This window comes from Wasmannia auropunctata, unplaced genomic scaffold (genome assembly GCF_000956235.1).
Source record: "Wasmannia auropunctata unplaced genomic scaffold, wasmannia.A_1.0 LD335903.1, whole genome shotgun sequence".
Classification (NCBI taxonomy): domain Eukaryota; kingdom Metazoa; phylum Arthropoda; class Insecta; order Hymenoptera; family Formicidae; genus Wasmannia; species Wasmannia auropunctata.
Window position 1 is genome coordinate 3,049 of NW_012026987.1, and position 16,296 is coordinate 19,344.

At 36.8% G+C, this 16,296-nt stretch overlaps 1 protein-coding gene across 3 annotated transcripts; it reads right to left on the bottom strand.

The window, feature by feature from the left end:
• Positions 1-386: 386 nt before the first annotated feature.
• On the bottom strand, positions 387-15,272 carry LOC105455210 (serine/threonine-protein kinase Genghis Khan). 3 transcript variants are annotated; one of them, XM_011698340.1, is made up of 26 exons: positions 15,111-15,272; positions 13,610-13,791; positions 13,251-13,430; positions 12,885-13,156; positions 12,460-12,759; positions 12,213-12,356; positions 12,001-12,123; positions 11,701-11,909; positions 10,679-10,893; positions 9,577-10,580; positions 9,173-9,408; positions 8,941-9,047; positions 5,866-6,029; positions 5,414-5,669; positions 4,865-5,151; positions 4,373-4,516; positions 4,001-4,136; positions 3,534-3,775; positions 3,268-3,448; positions 2,930-3,118; positions 2,664-2,849; positions 2,341-2,522; positions 2,056-2,154; positions 1,815-1,938; positions 1,297-1,454; positions 387-1,014 (listed from the first exon to the last, which is right to left on the bottom strand). In XM_011698340.1, exons 2-26 carry the CDS (start codon positions 13,734-13,736, stop codon positions 901-903), a joined length of 5,379 nt encoding a protein of 1,792 aa, XP_011696642.1. In that variant the 5' UTR covers positions 13,737-13,791; positions 15,111-15,272; the 3' UTR covers positions 387-900. The 3 variants fall into 3 exon arrangements, with proteins under 3 accessions (XP_011696642.1, XP_011696644.1, XP_011696643.1); XM_011698342.1 differs by having other exon boundaries at positions 15,064-15,272; XM_011698341.1 differs by lacking the exon at positions 15,111-15,272 and adding an exon at positions 14,566-14,789.
• Between the last annotated feature and the right edge of the window lie 1,024 nt (positions 15,273-16,296).

The window sequence follows — 16,296 nt, forward strand, 5'->3', positions numbered from 1 at the left end:
TATATATATATATATATATATACAGAATGTGCATAAGCAAGTTTTAAAAGAAAGCAATGTTATATTTGACCATATTGCGATTAACCATCACCACTCTATAGATCTCGTGTTGAACTGGTTAATAACCATATAGATAATTGGATACAACTCTAAAAAAAAGATTAATGAAACAGTAACGAAAATCGTAACGGCTTTTAAGTTTTTCAGAGGTAATCAATAGGGAAATCGGAACGAGTTGCTTTTCAGAAAAAAGAATGCTAACGTTACTTTTATTTATACTTTTATAACTTTCCCAACCCTGATTGTGTGCGTACGTGCGTGCGTGCGCGCGCACACACGCACGCACGCACACACACACACACACACACACACACACACAGTTATGCAGCGCGCCAATGTATTACAAAGTTGCATGATCATGATTCTGGTTTAATTCGTACAACATCAAGTATGCATAATTATATTGCACGGCGGTAAGGCAATACCGCGAAAAAACTTTCCATTTCAAAGATTAAATGCGAGTACTGTGTATCTGTAAAGTACATTACAAATATATGACTATATATGCTAGGCTCAAATTTAAAATTACATTTCCAAATTTATCAAACAACGGAGAAGAGGTTTGAAGATTGACAAGTTCGGATTCAATTGACAAGTCAACGCGTAGTCAACATAGTCAACCAGACGATTATCGTTCAAAATGCGTTTTCTCAATAATGGAAAAATAGATGAAGAATGAAGAAATAGAAAAAATATAAGAGCTCAACATATATACATACATATACTATAGGGACGCGCACAGGTATACGTATAAATATGTATATACCAAATTGATCGTTTTCCTTAAATATGTACTAGATACATACCGTTTATCTAAATCGTCATAAATGTTAAATAAATTTACGAATCGTACGATGACGATCCATGATCGTGGGCGGGACTCGGTGGCGTTGATGGATTTGAGCTATTGTTCGAAGCTATCGAGTGTCTAGGGCTGCCACCAGATGGATGCTCCTGTATTTTTTAATATAATATATATTTAAAAAAAGAACCTATATATATATATATATATATATATATATATATTTATATTTATATTTTTTTTCTTTTTTAGCGCACACATGCATACACGTTTTATAATTGCAAAATATACAATTTATTTTTAAGACTCATACGTAACGCGTATGTAAATAAATTCGATAAGCAAATTGGCTTTTGTGTTGCAATGATAATTAATTATAAAATACAAAGTAACATATTTGTGTAATGTAATAAATAATAAATTTAATACATTACCTTGTTATGTAAGGATGCAATACTGCCGAGAGAGAGCGGAGTATGTGAACGCAAATGTACCGATTCGGAATCAATTTGGTCTACCGGAGTGCGCGGTAGGGAAGGAGGCGTAGCAGTTGGTCGTGGTGGCGCAGGACCTCTTCGTGATGTTGTAGAACCTATATATACATATATATATATATATATATATTATTATTATTATTATTATTATTATTTGATGGCGCTACAGCTCACATCAAGCCAGGGCCTACCACCCACCCTCTCCATATGCCTGTAGTGCGCACGCTGATTGTACACAGGCATATGAGACCTACAACAGTTTAAATTGCCGATTCCGAACGACAGTTTTTGTGAGCGGTCTTCTCGGCAATTTACCGCTAAAGATACGCTCTCGGTGATTCACCAGACCTCCGGATACATTTATCATGCACACATTTTCGTTTGTAATATTAAACGTATATGAGAAAAATAAATTTGTCAATATGTTACATGTGTATTACAATACTTGATCAATTTACCGTTGTGCGGTGAATATCCAGAGTTTCTTGACATGTGCGAACTCAGACGACGTGCGTCAGAAGGGGGATGCCTAGGAGGCAGTGGTGCTGGTTTGTTCGGTGTTTGAAGAGTAGCATCATATAGCTATAAAGAAAAAATCAAGTGACAAAAAAGATCGATGATATACCTATATTTACACTAGAAGAAACTTGATGATTGCGATTCATTCGTATCCGTCGAAAATCGATTTACATTACTTACTCTTTGCTGGCTACTGTGAAGATGAGTACTACTATGATGACTCGTATGTTGTTGATCAGCAGTTTCCAATGTCGTAGGCAAATCTAATAAACGCTGTATCTACAATAAAGAAAATGTATGGGTAAGATATGCGCGCGCGCGTGCGCGCAATACTAAAATTAACAAATATTAATACCTCTTCGCGAGTTGTTCTTTTAAAATCTACCTATCTCGTATATATTAACTATTGCAATAACATACGGTAATAAAATTGTCGTTATTACAGATTTTAAGCTTTTTACGCACCTGTATCCCATTTCCTGGACCCATATGACTAATATGATTGAAATTTGTTGGTGCAGAAATCATTTTCGAGCGTCTGTCTGTAGGACGAACGGCTCTATTACCTTCTCGCAGTGAAAATCTTCGTCGTGGCCTCGTCATTTGTCTACCGCTAGCATCCAATGGTATCAAATTTAATAGTTCTCCTAGAATAACGTGTAGAGTAAACATTATTAAACCAGATAGTCAATTAATCCAACGGTGCAAATGGGATAATATAATAGATCGAAATATGATAAATAGCAAAAATCGTTTAATCTGTATTCTTAAGTGGAAAACACACTTACGTTGATGCAAATTGCTGAGATAAATAACGTATGGCATATCATTTATTATGCAAGACGTAAGAGAGCCCGAAATATTCAACGGTCGGGCTCGTTTCACATTAAGTGTTTGTAACCAGTCTCCAGATGTACAGTCAAACACGTCGATATGAGTCTCGCTATACACTAACAAATATCCCTCGCAATAACCTGAAATTCGAAGATGATTCTGATGTAAATACAGCATACGAGGATGAATCTACTGAAAGAGTAGAGACGGTCATACTTACTAACTGCCGTAGGAACTGCAGGATACATTATCTCTCGATCTCGACTCTTTCTTCCCTGACTATCAACATATACCGCTAACGTATGGAAGACTAATAAGAATTCACCGCGTGCCAATTCGATGCAACGTAACGCATCTACGGCACTATAGGTAAGGAAACCCAAAAGCGTATTCTCAGCGTGGACCAAGGCTGGAACAAGAGAGTTCGATGAAGGTGCTGATTAAATCCCCTCCCCTGCCCTCCCCCCCCCCCCCGATATATGTATAATGAATTGGGGAGGATTGAGCGGCAATAAGCACATGAGACACATCGTCTTGTAGTACGAATAGGGTACTTACAAATAGGATGATGATCTCCTAAAATGCTGTAAATAGAAAAACCAGATGGATAACCAACGCACAAACGTCCTTCGGAGAGAACTTGTAAGGTTTGCGCGTGACACGGTAACATTAATTCGCGTATACGTTTATGCCTCGTTTTCGTACGTGTTATCTCATAGATGATGATTTGTGACGCGTTCTACAAAAATAAGATGCATGGTGTTACGTATACATCGAGACGCAGTATAGCATATACGTGATATATTAATCGCACGCCGCCTTACTTGTTTCTTTATTGCAACGCATAAGCAATAATTAAGCGGATTACGACGCACTACTCCAGTCGCTAATGTGATACATCCTTTAGTCTCCGCTACCTTAATCCATTCAACTTCGTCTCCGTCCAAGGCACGTACTGGAACCAGCCGTACATGACGTTGTTTTCCGCTCAATACCACAATCAATTGCTCCTCGGTAACATATTCAAGAAGATAAATCTTTTTTCCTTCCCCGACTCTTGCAATTTCTGCAAATTTATTAAAATTTACGCTCGAGTATATATCGTCAGACATAATTGCTTACTTAACTGTACTTTCTTTCTTCTTTTCTACGTGAATGAACGCGAGTAAGCTTTTCGCACTTTTAAACATAGCTACGAGGAAAGACGAGATATTTGAGGATATTTCTCGGTAAAATCTAAGAAAATTCTAAGATCTAAGGGATAAAGAATAATCTCGGTTAGATAACTCACCACTACGATCTAAATCTAAGCAGAAGAGACCTTCCTCTGTACCAATGACTAGACGATCCGGATCAATAATCGCTCCTGACATCACATTTTTAATGAATGCCAAGGTATTGTCCAACAGTTCTTTCGCTCTAAAAATCTACAACAAATAATAACGTAATAACATCGATGTAGCGTTAATAACATATTATATTCGCTTATTACATTCGTATTAAAAAACAAAAAATAGCATTTACAACTTTTCGTTTTCCGACAGTAACACTGACTGAGTTAAAGGTATGAAAGAAAGGTATAAAAAGAAGTGAAAAGGGGTGATGACAAAAAAGTTTGAATATATCATATACAACTTCAATTTTTTAAATTCTAATTATATACCGTTGTGTTTGGAAGATTGTTTCTCTTTAAAATCCTATGAAGCTCACTTAAGGCTACCACCCATTTCGTTTTTTCGCTCTCAGTATCTGCCAACATTAACGTATGATTTCTCAATCCAGGAGGCTCCAATAATGATGTAGTTATCTAAAAATAAAAATAAAAAAATAAGACAATTTATCTGTACCTTTCCAAGTAAAAAATACAATATATATTGTTATTATTACTGAAACTGCGACATATACGAAATATATAAACACTTTCGATTATTGATACTAATAAATGAAAGAAACGAGATTATTATCATTGAAACGAAATTAGAGTAAGCTCGAATCACAAAAAAATATCTCTCAGACAAATTAAATATAATTTACCTATATATGTATATAATAAAGAAGATATATGATTTATCTGTCTCATTACCGGCACAAATGCAAAAAAAAAAAAAAACGTAAAATTTTTAATCTTAATTAAAACTTGACGTTGAAACATTACCCTAAATATACACGGAATGTCCTTCTTTGTAGCGTGTATCACGTCAGAATCACGTACGGAGCTGACGCTAAATTCTTCATCTCGCATATCCAAAACTTGCGAAACGTACACAGATGGCAGAGCATTGCGATCCGGTGAAATATCATAAAGAAATAATTTAAAGTCGCAAACTACGACAAATTGACGCACCCAACCCTTCTTGACACCTCCCATTTTTGGCACTTTGACGTATCCTTCGTACGCAGTACCTATCCCACGTGTAGGATCAATTCCCAGTGGTCGTTTGGCTGAAACAAACACGTTCACAAGTTGCAAAAGTTATGTGACAAGAAATTACGACGATCACGAAGACACGGAGATGCGAGATAGTTTAATGGATCTGGAATATAACTTTTTATAAATCGCGAGTTCTCGCTAGAAATTTTACGCGAATTTACGTGTTACGTACAACTGTGTCTAAGCAATCAGCTCTCACCAGCTTTACCAGCTAGTGAGAACAAAATTCGATTTTTTAAATGAACCTGCTCGAATAACCATGACATTACTTACTTTGATCATGTGGTACAGGGCACATTGGAGGTACTTTATCGCAACAAGGCATATGGCACGCGAAGCCGCATACTTCGCATACGACTCCTTGCCTCGTTAAACCGACCATTAACGATGTGCAATGATTACACTTTGTAGGTGCTGAAAACGTCCGTACGAGAAATTGATGAGATTTAGGCTTTGGTTGCAAATTGGTTTGACCATGAGTGGACGAAGACTTGTTCAGAAGTTCATGGGATAATGGTGAAGTTGGATCCTAGAAAAAAAAACCAAGGTAAATATCGTATACCGTATACATACGTGTATATATACAAAAAAAAAAAGACGAAAAGTAAAGTAAATTATAATACATATGCATACGTAGTACGAAATATTTTCGTACACGCACGCGCGCGCGCGCATATATATATATATATATATACGTACATATCTAATATATAAAAGATACTTACGATACTAAGTTCAGACAGATTACTTTTGCTGCTCGTAATACTAGGTGCACGATTGTCCTCAATGTCACCTTCCACACTATCTACACTTCCATGACGCGTACTACTTGTGGTTTCTTTAAGAAAGTGCTCGAGATATGACATCTGTGATGTAGGACGTTCTAGAACTAAGAAAAGATCGATATTAATGAAAAGTAAATATGTATATTTGTCAATATACATATGTAAAATATTTGCGAACGTGAGAAAAATAACACCATTGTCCTAGTACTATAGAGTTTGAACATGTAATATCTTACCTGAAAACGTGATAAATTTCTTAGTAACATTTGTTAAGTGTATACATGCTTTTCGATTATTAAAATTAAAAAAAGGTAATAATTGCCTGTTTCCCTGACGTGTTTGTATCAGAGATATAACAAGATAAGACATATTTTTCATACATGCTCTGTAATGACAAATACAACTATTGCAAGTCGGAATACAATTGCACTAGAAAAGACAGTTTTGAAATGTTATAAGTTTCAACTCATTTTTACTAATGTACAAAGCAAAAATAATTCACACAACGCGCATATCTGTTAATCCTGTTGATTAAAACGACGGCAATCAACTAATGGAATAAAAATTATTAAAGCTAATTATTGCATAAGAAAAAAAACGCAACAATTAGAAAATCCTCCAACAGCATTACAACAATTCAAACAAGAATGATATTGAGCGTCACACATCAACGTCTGCTTGTAATAAGCTTTAAAAAACAACACAGTGCTATGTTTTGTTCCTATCAAATTTTACCCAAGAAAAGACAAACGCAAAAAAAATTGAAAGAGAAGAGAAATGGAATGGAATGGTAAAAAGGAAATGAAACACAGCGCTGTACTGTATAATTAGAATTAGAATTAGCATATCCAATTCAAAGTCTTGCTGCTTTTTGCTGCCACATCATTTACCGGGCGGCGGCGATACGATGGCGACGGCATTCTGACTGATGAACGTGTTGACTGGAACGAATCTAGTTAATAAGCGACAAGTCGTGATGCGGGGGGCACGCATTACTGGTAAGGGTGACGACGGCTGATGTACGATGATGCGTTGGGGTTTGGTGCTAACGATGTTTGGAGTTTTGCTTGTTGTATCGCTGGATGAGACAGCTGTCACAAATATAGTTTGAAGATGAGCAACAAGAGGCCCCACACGCAGCTCGTTACGCCAATAAACAGAGGCACTTTGTAGTCTAGAAATCAGAATCGCATACCGTACTGGAGAATCGAGTTACTATGCTACATAGATCCCAGTAACAACGACCTCTACACACTTTGTATATCGATAATATATGTGTGGATCAAATTTAACGGACGATAATACTAACTCGAATAACTCGATAAATCTTTCTCGCTTTCGTTTTCTAAAGGAACATATTTTCCCCAGTTCAGAAATTCAAATAATATATATGTTACATCGACAAATTTGATTGTTATATTAAATAACGCGATAGCAAAGCTCTCAATAATTGTCTTTTACATATCTCATGTAATATGTGGTACAACAAAATACATGTATAATTTTACTTTTCCTAATATTAAGATTGCCTTCACTTACACACTGACTATACCTTTCTACGTCTCTCTTTCAAGTAAATCAACATAATCTATATTACATAGAAAATGAAGCCTGATCATTGATTGAGAAATTGGTGAAAGAAGAAAAAATCAGCCCTTACAGTATTTCAGAGATACATATTACACATGTCTATACGACACACATGCTAAAATAATGTTCATACCGTAATTATATCAGATTTCGCTTATCGTACAATTTTGATTTTATGCGGCGCAATGAGAATGGAGATGGAACAAAATGTTTTAACTCAGACACCCAGAAGCTATGTATACTAAGAGATAATTGTGTAACATTTCTATGTCAAATGACAAATATATATATATATATATATATATATATATATATATATGTGTGTGTGTCATTTGACATAGAAATGTTACACAATTGCCTCTCTTTCCTCACTACTATTCAGGAGAAATTGATGAAAATGTATTCGTTCCACGAAGTATATTTTGTTGAGAAAGAAATAGCACGTTTTAATTTTACGTTCGGAATCCACAGAACCAGAAATATTGGCAAATGTAGATTGTGTTGTAATACACGGACAAGTGTAATAAAAGAAGTAAATACCCAGTATGGACCAAGTATTGCAGATATCTTAAAGAAGAAACTATCGAGTATGCCCATAATCTTACGAGTAGAAGAATAAATGATTATTGAGGAAAGGCATCATTGAAGTTACATCATCATTTAATCGATAATTGCACTTTCATAGCATTTCCGTCATTTTACCTATCAGCTATCGTATAAAAGAAGGTATAAAATTCTACAGAGATTATAGTGCTATAGAGCGGTACTGTCACGCATCACTTTCATCTAGTCATTTAAACTATAAAAACATCGTTTTCTAAGAAGGAGATTGCACATGTGACATTTGAAATTTCATCTTATCTTGGAGGTTCATTGGAAATTCTTTTTTTTTTCAGTATACATTTACAACGAATCCTCTTCATTCGTCCGCAAATAAAGATATATGATCAAATATTATAATGTAAGTACAGTCGTACTCTGACAAATAAATAATGCATAAAAAAATAATTTTTATCAACAAATAATATTCACAAAACTACATTGATTCGAAGATATACGCATGCAAAAGCTGTCACTGAAAGTGCAAGTAAAATTATAAAGAAATTTCATTAAGAGTAGAATAGTCTTAGTAAAATATATTCGATATGTATTCGCGTGCGTGCGTGCGTGCGTGCGTGCGTGCGCGCGTGTGTATGTATCTATGCATACACACACACACACACGTTCGTAAGAAATCTTGATGAGACTAGAATTCAAAACACGCTTCAACGCTTGTATAGAGATCAACACATCTACAAATCAAATATATAACATGTACAGTTGCGACTTGCAGAACAAGTATAGACGCAATATTTCCATAGCGATATAACGAACGGATTTTTGTGCATTTCTCGCTTTCCACATTGTCAATTGAAGTGTACTTACAGCCATCCCCGGTATCAAGACGCGCTTGCAATTCCTTTACTTGCATATCTTTCCGCTTCAATTCGTGAGACATGGTATCTAATCGCTGTTTGAAATCCCTCAATTCCCTAGAACAAAAAGCAAAAAAAACAAGGTTGAGAAAAAATGGATTCAAACTATTATTGTTTTTCACTGTTTGTAACTTGCGCAATATTTTTTTTTTTCTCGTGAATTCTTCATCAATAAAAATTACTTTTGTGCGGCTATCAAATCCGAGCGAGTCTTGGTGAGTTCTTCTGAAATTGCTTGTTTCGCTTGTATTTCACTTTGTAAGGAGCTCTGCAAATTCAAAAGTTCCATCTTGTCCAGCTTCTGCGATCGACGATTTCGCCAATTTTTATCCGTCATAGTGGTTCCACTTCCAACACCGCCAACTCCACCGGAGTGTTTTAAGAATTCTAATTCTTCCGTCATCTTTGTAGCCAAAGCCTGTAATAAGAAATCATAATAATGTACCCTTGCTGCGAATTTTTGTTAACAAAAATTTTACTCAATCTGTACATACATATGTAACATATGTCACTGTCGTATCTCGACGGAGATACAATAATAGACATTCAAGAATGAAACAATCAAAGTAGTACAATACAAATGTACCTGCAAGTATCCACGAGCATCTTTTTCATCTGATACCCACTGAATAATTTCAGTAATCTGGGCTTCCCACTGCGCGATAGCTTCTTTCTTGTTTCTCAACTCTTCATATTCATCCTCCAACTGTCTTCTTTCACCTTGTAATCTATTAACGCTGTCGGTGAGGGCACCGAGTTCTAGCACAAGCTTCTTATTTTCTTCAACCAACATAATCTTTTCTCTCTCATGACGTCTATTTAACTCGTTTATAGTTTCTTCGCTATCTGTGATATTTTCCAATCTCGCAGCATCCAATTTCTCCTTGGTGAGTTGCACCTCTCTCTCCAACAATTCTCTTCTAGTTTCCGCTTCGTGCAATTGTTCTTGCAGACTTCGAATCTCGAGATTAAACCTACTTTGTTGTTGAGTCAAATTTTCGTTATATTGAACCTCAAGCTTTTCAACTTCAGCCTTTAACCTATTAATCTCTTGTGTAGCCAAAGCATGATTCGCACTGGCGTCGTTTCCAAGAGAACGTTGTCTAATTTTCTCCGTCTCTTCTTGCATCTGCTTGCAATATTCCTCGCTGCGTTCTCTCAATTTCCTTTCTTTGCTAGTCTCCGCCATCGCTTCATCGATTCTATTCTCCAACTCTCTACGCAGTTTCTCAGCTTTTCGAATATCGTGGCGTAAAGTATCGATCTTCTGCATCGCGACTTCCAACTCTTCCTCTTTGTCTCGAACTTGTCTCGATAACTTTTGTTTCTGTTGCCGCAGTTCGGATAATTTATCCGATACTTCCGTATATTCCGTCATCGCGAGTTTACGTTGCGTGAGCGCATCCTTCAACTCCTTATCTTGAAGCTTCAGTTTCTCCTGTGCGTCCAATTTATCCTTGACAGCTTCTTCCTTCTCCAAACGTAGGCATCGAACTAGCTTCTCAAGTTCCCGAAATTTCGTCATGTCACCGTTATCTAACGTTCGTAATTCACGTGGAACATCCATAGATTTCAACTGCGACTCCAATTCTGTACAGAACAAGCAGAACTTCCATAAATGCTGCGAAACACGCGCGCGCGTGCACATACATGAATTACGATAATTTAAACTTGTGTAAACACTTTACCACAATTGCGTTTTGTAAGCGTATTTATTTCATCTTGAAGTTTTCTGGTCGCATTATTAGAATCTGGTGAGATACCAGGCGAAGAATGACTTATACTCGAATGATTTTTCATATCGTCAATAGTTTGTATCAATCGTGAATTTTCTTCCTCGAGTATCTGCACACGTTTGTCTGTCTGAGATAGGACAGAAATAAAACCCAGGTCCGATATGCAACTGTAACGTTAAAAACTAAAGTTACAGATAAAGCATATTACTGAAAATTAACGTAAATCAATTCGGCATATAGCAGGCCTGTCCAAAAGGCGCGGCTCGCGAGCTTAAGTTTTACCACCTCTCTGTCGCCTCGATAAAGCGAGGCGAAGAGTAAAGATAAAAGTAAAGATTTTGAACAGACTTGGCACATAGCATCACATTATTCGCGACAATCAACTCGATTCGCCCAATATTCTATGGAGAATCGTAGATACGACGATGTCGATAAACGAAAACACAACACGAGTGTGCCCTGTGAATGGCAACGCTAATCAATTGCTGAGGATATTACTGTTACATTAAGATTATACGTTAAAAACTATAAGCTTTCGTCTCTGCTTCTAGGATCTAATGCTCCGAGGGTTTCATATTAATATTATTTACATCGAACAAAAATATTTCCGCCATCAGCTCTCGATCGGGCTAAATAACGAGATTGGTTTAATACAAATGACAGGGCAAAAAAAAACATGAAAAAGCTAACATTTCCTTCTATAAGAGAAATGACATGTTGCGAAAGTTTTTACGAAACATCAGATTCAATTAGATACAAAAATATCTACATTCTCGCCGTATCATATCTATTTTACTTATCGATATTAATTGTTACTCGAATCATGTGATTTTCGCTTATGATATAAACTTTTTATATCATAAAACTCAAAAAATAATAGAGCGTTACATCGCCGCGCGACGTGTACATACCTACATATACATGTATAGCATAAACACAGAAAATATTACGGAAAAAGAAGACACGTTTCATACCTCCCTTGCGTAAAACTAAAACCAACAAATGGTAAATGAAGTGCAGAAAAGGCAGAATTCGCAGCTGGTGGAACGGCATCGGAAGTGCGAACATCAGTATCATCGACATCAAAGTTGGACGTGTCACTAGGGGACGAAACTTCAGGAATGTACGGCGCAGTGCTATCTCTGAGTGTATCCCAATCGACTCCGTCGAACCACGGATGCTTCTGCATTTTAAAAGACAAGATATTAGAATACGAAATAAGTGTGTGTAGTCTTATTATTATATCTATTATTATATCTTAAAGTGAAAATTACCTTAAAGTCATCAATTCCGTTTTGACCTAGTCTAAATTCAGAGCTGCAAATCAATTTCCGCATCAGATCTTTGGCTTCTTCAGAAACATCGTACACAGCGTCCGTAGGAAAGTCAAAACAATTCTAAAAAGGAAACGTCAATTTCAATTAAGTAGTAATAAGCACAGTGTCATAATCAAACGGAAAAAACTCGAGAAATTATTAAGTATTACCTTGTGATTCATAATTTTTCCATAAGTCTCGACTAGAGATTCCGCATAGAAAGGTGTTTCGCCATAGAGCATCTCGTACATACATACTCCAAGAGACCACCAATCACATTCAGGACCATATTGTCCTTGACCATCCTCCATTGCCTAATGACAGTAACAAAACACAAGTAATACAAATATGATAAAGTATGTAATGTAACGCATATATTAAATAAAAGCGTAAACGTGTATCTCCGTCTTGCATTACCCTCAATATCTCTGGTGAAATGTAGTCTGGGGTACCAACAGCGACATTACTTTGCACCGTACCATCCTCAAACAGTCGTAAACAAGAGCCAAAATCGGCTAATCTGATATGACCATTCGCGTCAAGTAAAACGTTATCGGGTTTTATGTCACGATGTACATAGCGCAAGTCATGTATAGAACCTATAGCTAGCACCATCTCCGCTATGTAAAATCGAGCCATATCCTCGGGTAGACGATCCTCGAATTTGCTGAGTAACGTCAATAAATCTCCTCCACAATAGTAGTCCATGACCAGATACTGTGAAAACACGATGGAAAAAAAAAAAAAAAAAAAAAAAACAAGTCAAACAATTAAACCGTCACGATTGATCAAGACATGTAAGATTGTTTTCATCAAATATGCAACGCAAAGTGAGAGATTACCAAGTTATTGTCATCTTGAAAGGCATAATGCAGATTCGTGATCCATCTACGATCACCATATACCAATACGTCTCTCTCTTCTCTAAAGCACGCAGTTTCGGCACGTTTCAACATTTCCCATTTGTTCAAAATCTTCATAGCAAACACTTTGTCCGAGCCGCGCATTCTTACGACGCATACTTCCCCAAAAGCGCCTCTGCCAATGACTTTAACGATTTCAAAGTCCTCTCGTGTCAATTGCAAGTTCTTGATGCACGAAGTTATCGGTTTCACTGCAAAGAACCAACCCGATATAATCGACATAGACGAGATTTAAGAATCAAAGTTATCATTCCAAAATGAAATTCAAAAGAAACAATCCCTTACCAAATTCAATAAAATCAGAAACAGTCTTTTCACGGCGTAACGAAGAATTGCAGCATTCGTCGTATAATACGAGTAAAGCATCAATAAGTGTCTCAATCGAAACGGTATGACCTGTTCGTCCAGCTTGGGCAGAACCAGCGATAAACAGGCCTTCGAGTTGGCGTAATTTTCCTCCTATGCCTAAACAACATATTTCTAGAGTATAAATTAGCTAATAAAAAAAATGTTTATAAAAATAAAGACAAGCCCATATGCATGCATATGCAAGAGCATACAATACACCTATATTGGAAACTGTAGTAATCTTTTATAAAAATGAATCTATCTCAAGCTAGATGTGTAATATGTCGTGTTATTACCGTTGTTGGGAAGTCCTTTCGGCATAATGTCAGGAGGAAGATGGCCATAAAGATATCGCGACGAATCTGACATGTCGCTTTGTAGATAAGGCTGTTTTTTACCACAATCTACAGTTGACATTTCCATTGTTGTTATTCGTCTTTACCTCCTTATACCACATTGTTATGTTTCAATAAAATTCCTGTAATATACAAATTATTTCTTCATTAGATAACATATTAACAACTGCCCAATAATCTGTGGCACACAAATTTGAGGTATATACATACATACATACATACATACATACATACATACATACATACATACATACATACATACATACATATATACATACATACATACAACAGCCAGACAGACGAAACAACTTTTGTACAGAAAGTAACACTTTTACAAAAGATATACAAACATATTCCAACTGTAATAAGAGGTTGTCACATCCCTCTTCTCGAGATAAATGCAAACTAACTCATTCTTATCTTCATACTGTAGTCATGTATTTTATTTTTTATTATTTATTTTTTGACATAAATCAAAGATTATGGAGTAAAAAAGTTGAAGAGATAATTAAAAATAAAAAAACACATCATAAAGGTAAAAAAAAAGTACATTTAGAAAAAAAATGGGAAATAAAAATAGAATAGGAAAATGTAAAAAGTTAATTGCAAAGGTAAAAGTTGTAAATACTTGATTTCGCCAAAATCCTACAACTACATTCCATCGTTTGAAGAAAACTTGAAAACTTTATAATCCTACTTTAATAAAATAAATAATAAATTTGTGGAAGAAAGTAAAGTTTGAAAGAAAAAGAAATTTAATTTGTCGACATTTAAAAAAAGTACGAAACAAATGGATTTTTCTTTTCATTCTTAACATCAGTCAGTTGTCTCGCCAAAATCTACCGATACAAAAATGCACTGATACGCACGAAACACTCGCTTTCGGTCCAGTATACCTATGTATCTGGATCATTTTTGTTGAAAATTACGTAACTGCTACAAAGATAGATGAAATATATTCAACGAAAACGTGCAACAAGAGAAACACGCTTAAATAAAAAAGTGCGGAGATAAAAATAGTGAGCACCGAGATAGACATTGCATTCGTGAATGGAATCTAGAATGTGACAAAATTGCAAAGAGATGATATACGGCACGACACGATTGAAACGTGTGACACACACACACACACATACACACACACACACACACACACACACACGCACGCACGCGCGCGCGCGCGCGCGACACCACGTTGTCATCAAAAGACGACTCAAATGTTTAAGAACATAATAATCGTTATCGCAAACGGTCGCCTAAATTGTCCTAAATTTCAGGTTTATAACCTCGTCACGACACATCACACACATTGCCATTCGCTCCGATCAGCTCGTGAGACGTAAAGTTTCTCTATCGCGCAAGCAACTATTTCGAGTGTGAAAGATTTAGCTTTCCTTGGATTATTCCAAGCGATCATTACACCGGCCAAATGCAGTAGTACCTGCCGAAATGACGCGCCCTGTTTCCAACGTCTCTTCTTCAATCGTTTATCACGCGCACCATTTGGTTATCATAAACCATCTTGTACAGCCATCTCCGAACGAACACCAACAATTCGATTGACCCCCTAGCAGGCACTCGCAGAGAGAAAAAAATATGGCAGCTCTACGTCATTGAACGGAGCAATGATAATCGAATATCATAGATGGGTAATGCTATTCGATATTTCAACATGCGCAATCAATGAAGAGGTCGCGCGCGAGAAACGAGCTGAGTTCCGTCGAAGCATAGGGCGATAGTGCGCGAGGGCATTTTAGCGTTACAGCCAAAAGGCCGGCATGTCCGCTCTCGGATCCTCTCTGGTCTGAACACTCTGAACGTTAAACCACTGACTCAAGATACTCTTAAAGACCGACAGCCCTGGATAAATTTTCGTGTCAGCCAATAGGCCCAGTGGGCCCGGAGGTAATTACAGAGTCGATGTTATCGACTTTTGACATATAAATTTGCGATTTATTTGAATAATACATTACTAAGATCATGATTTTTATTATATAAATGCTTTATAAATAAATAAATATAAATACTTATAATGCTATAATATTATACAGGGTGTCCCATAATAACCGCACCAGACCTCATGGGCAGGTAGAGCAGATGAAACTGAACAGAAAAGTCCTGTACCATTTTGCAAAATTCGCAATCGTTAAAGAGATATTAATTTTTGAAGATCGGCGAATAAACGTATATCCGTCCGCCATACCACTGAATGCAGGCGCGCGCTTTGAGTATAGATACCTGGAGGTGAAATGCCTTTGTTCTCTGCAGGCCGCAAGCGAGTCCAAGAGTGGCAAGGAGTGCGAGAGAGAAAGGTATACTAGCGATACCACGTGATACTTGATCCTCTCTGTCTGTAGAATGATCGACGCATGCGCAGAGAGGACGAATATTACTCGTCTACCTTTCTCTCTCGCACACATCTTGGACACAGTTTTCTTCGAGCCAACATTCCCCCTCCATGTCTATATACTCAAAGGGCGCCCGGCGAGATACAACTGTCCCACCACTCGTCAACTATCGGCAGTAGCAACTACCAGCGGTGGGGCGGTCGTATCTCGCCGCGCGCTTGCATTCAGCGGTAGGCGGACGGATACGCGTTTATTCGCCGATCTTCAAAAATTAATATA

Coding starts and splice junctions, on each gene's coding strand:
- LOC105455210 (XM_011698340.1), bottom strand. CDS start 13,736: ATGGAAATGTCAACTGTAGATTGTGGTAAAAAACAGCCTTATCTACAA. Junction 3,776..4,000: donor CTTAGATTTAGATCGTAGTG/GTGAGTTATCTA, acceptor ATAAATTTGCAG/AAATTGCAAGAGTCGGGGAA. Junction 2,850..2,929: donor TGCAGTTCCTACGGCAGTTA/GTAAGTATGACC, acceptor TTCGAATTTCAG/GTTATTGCGAGGGATATTTG.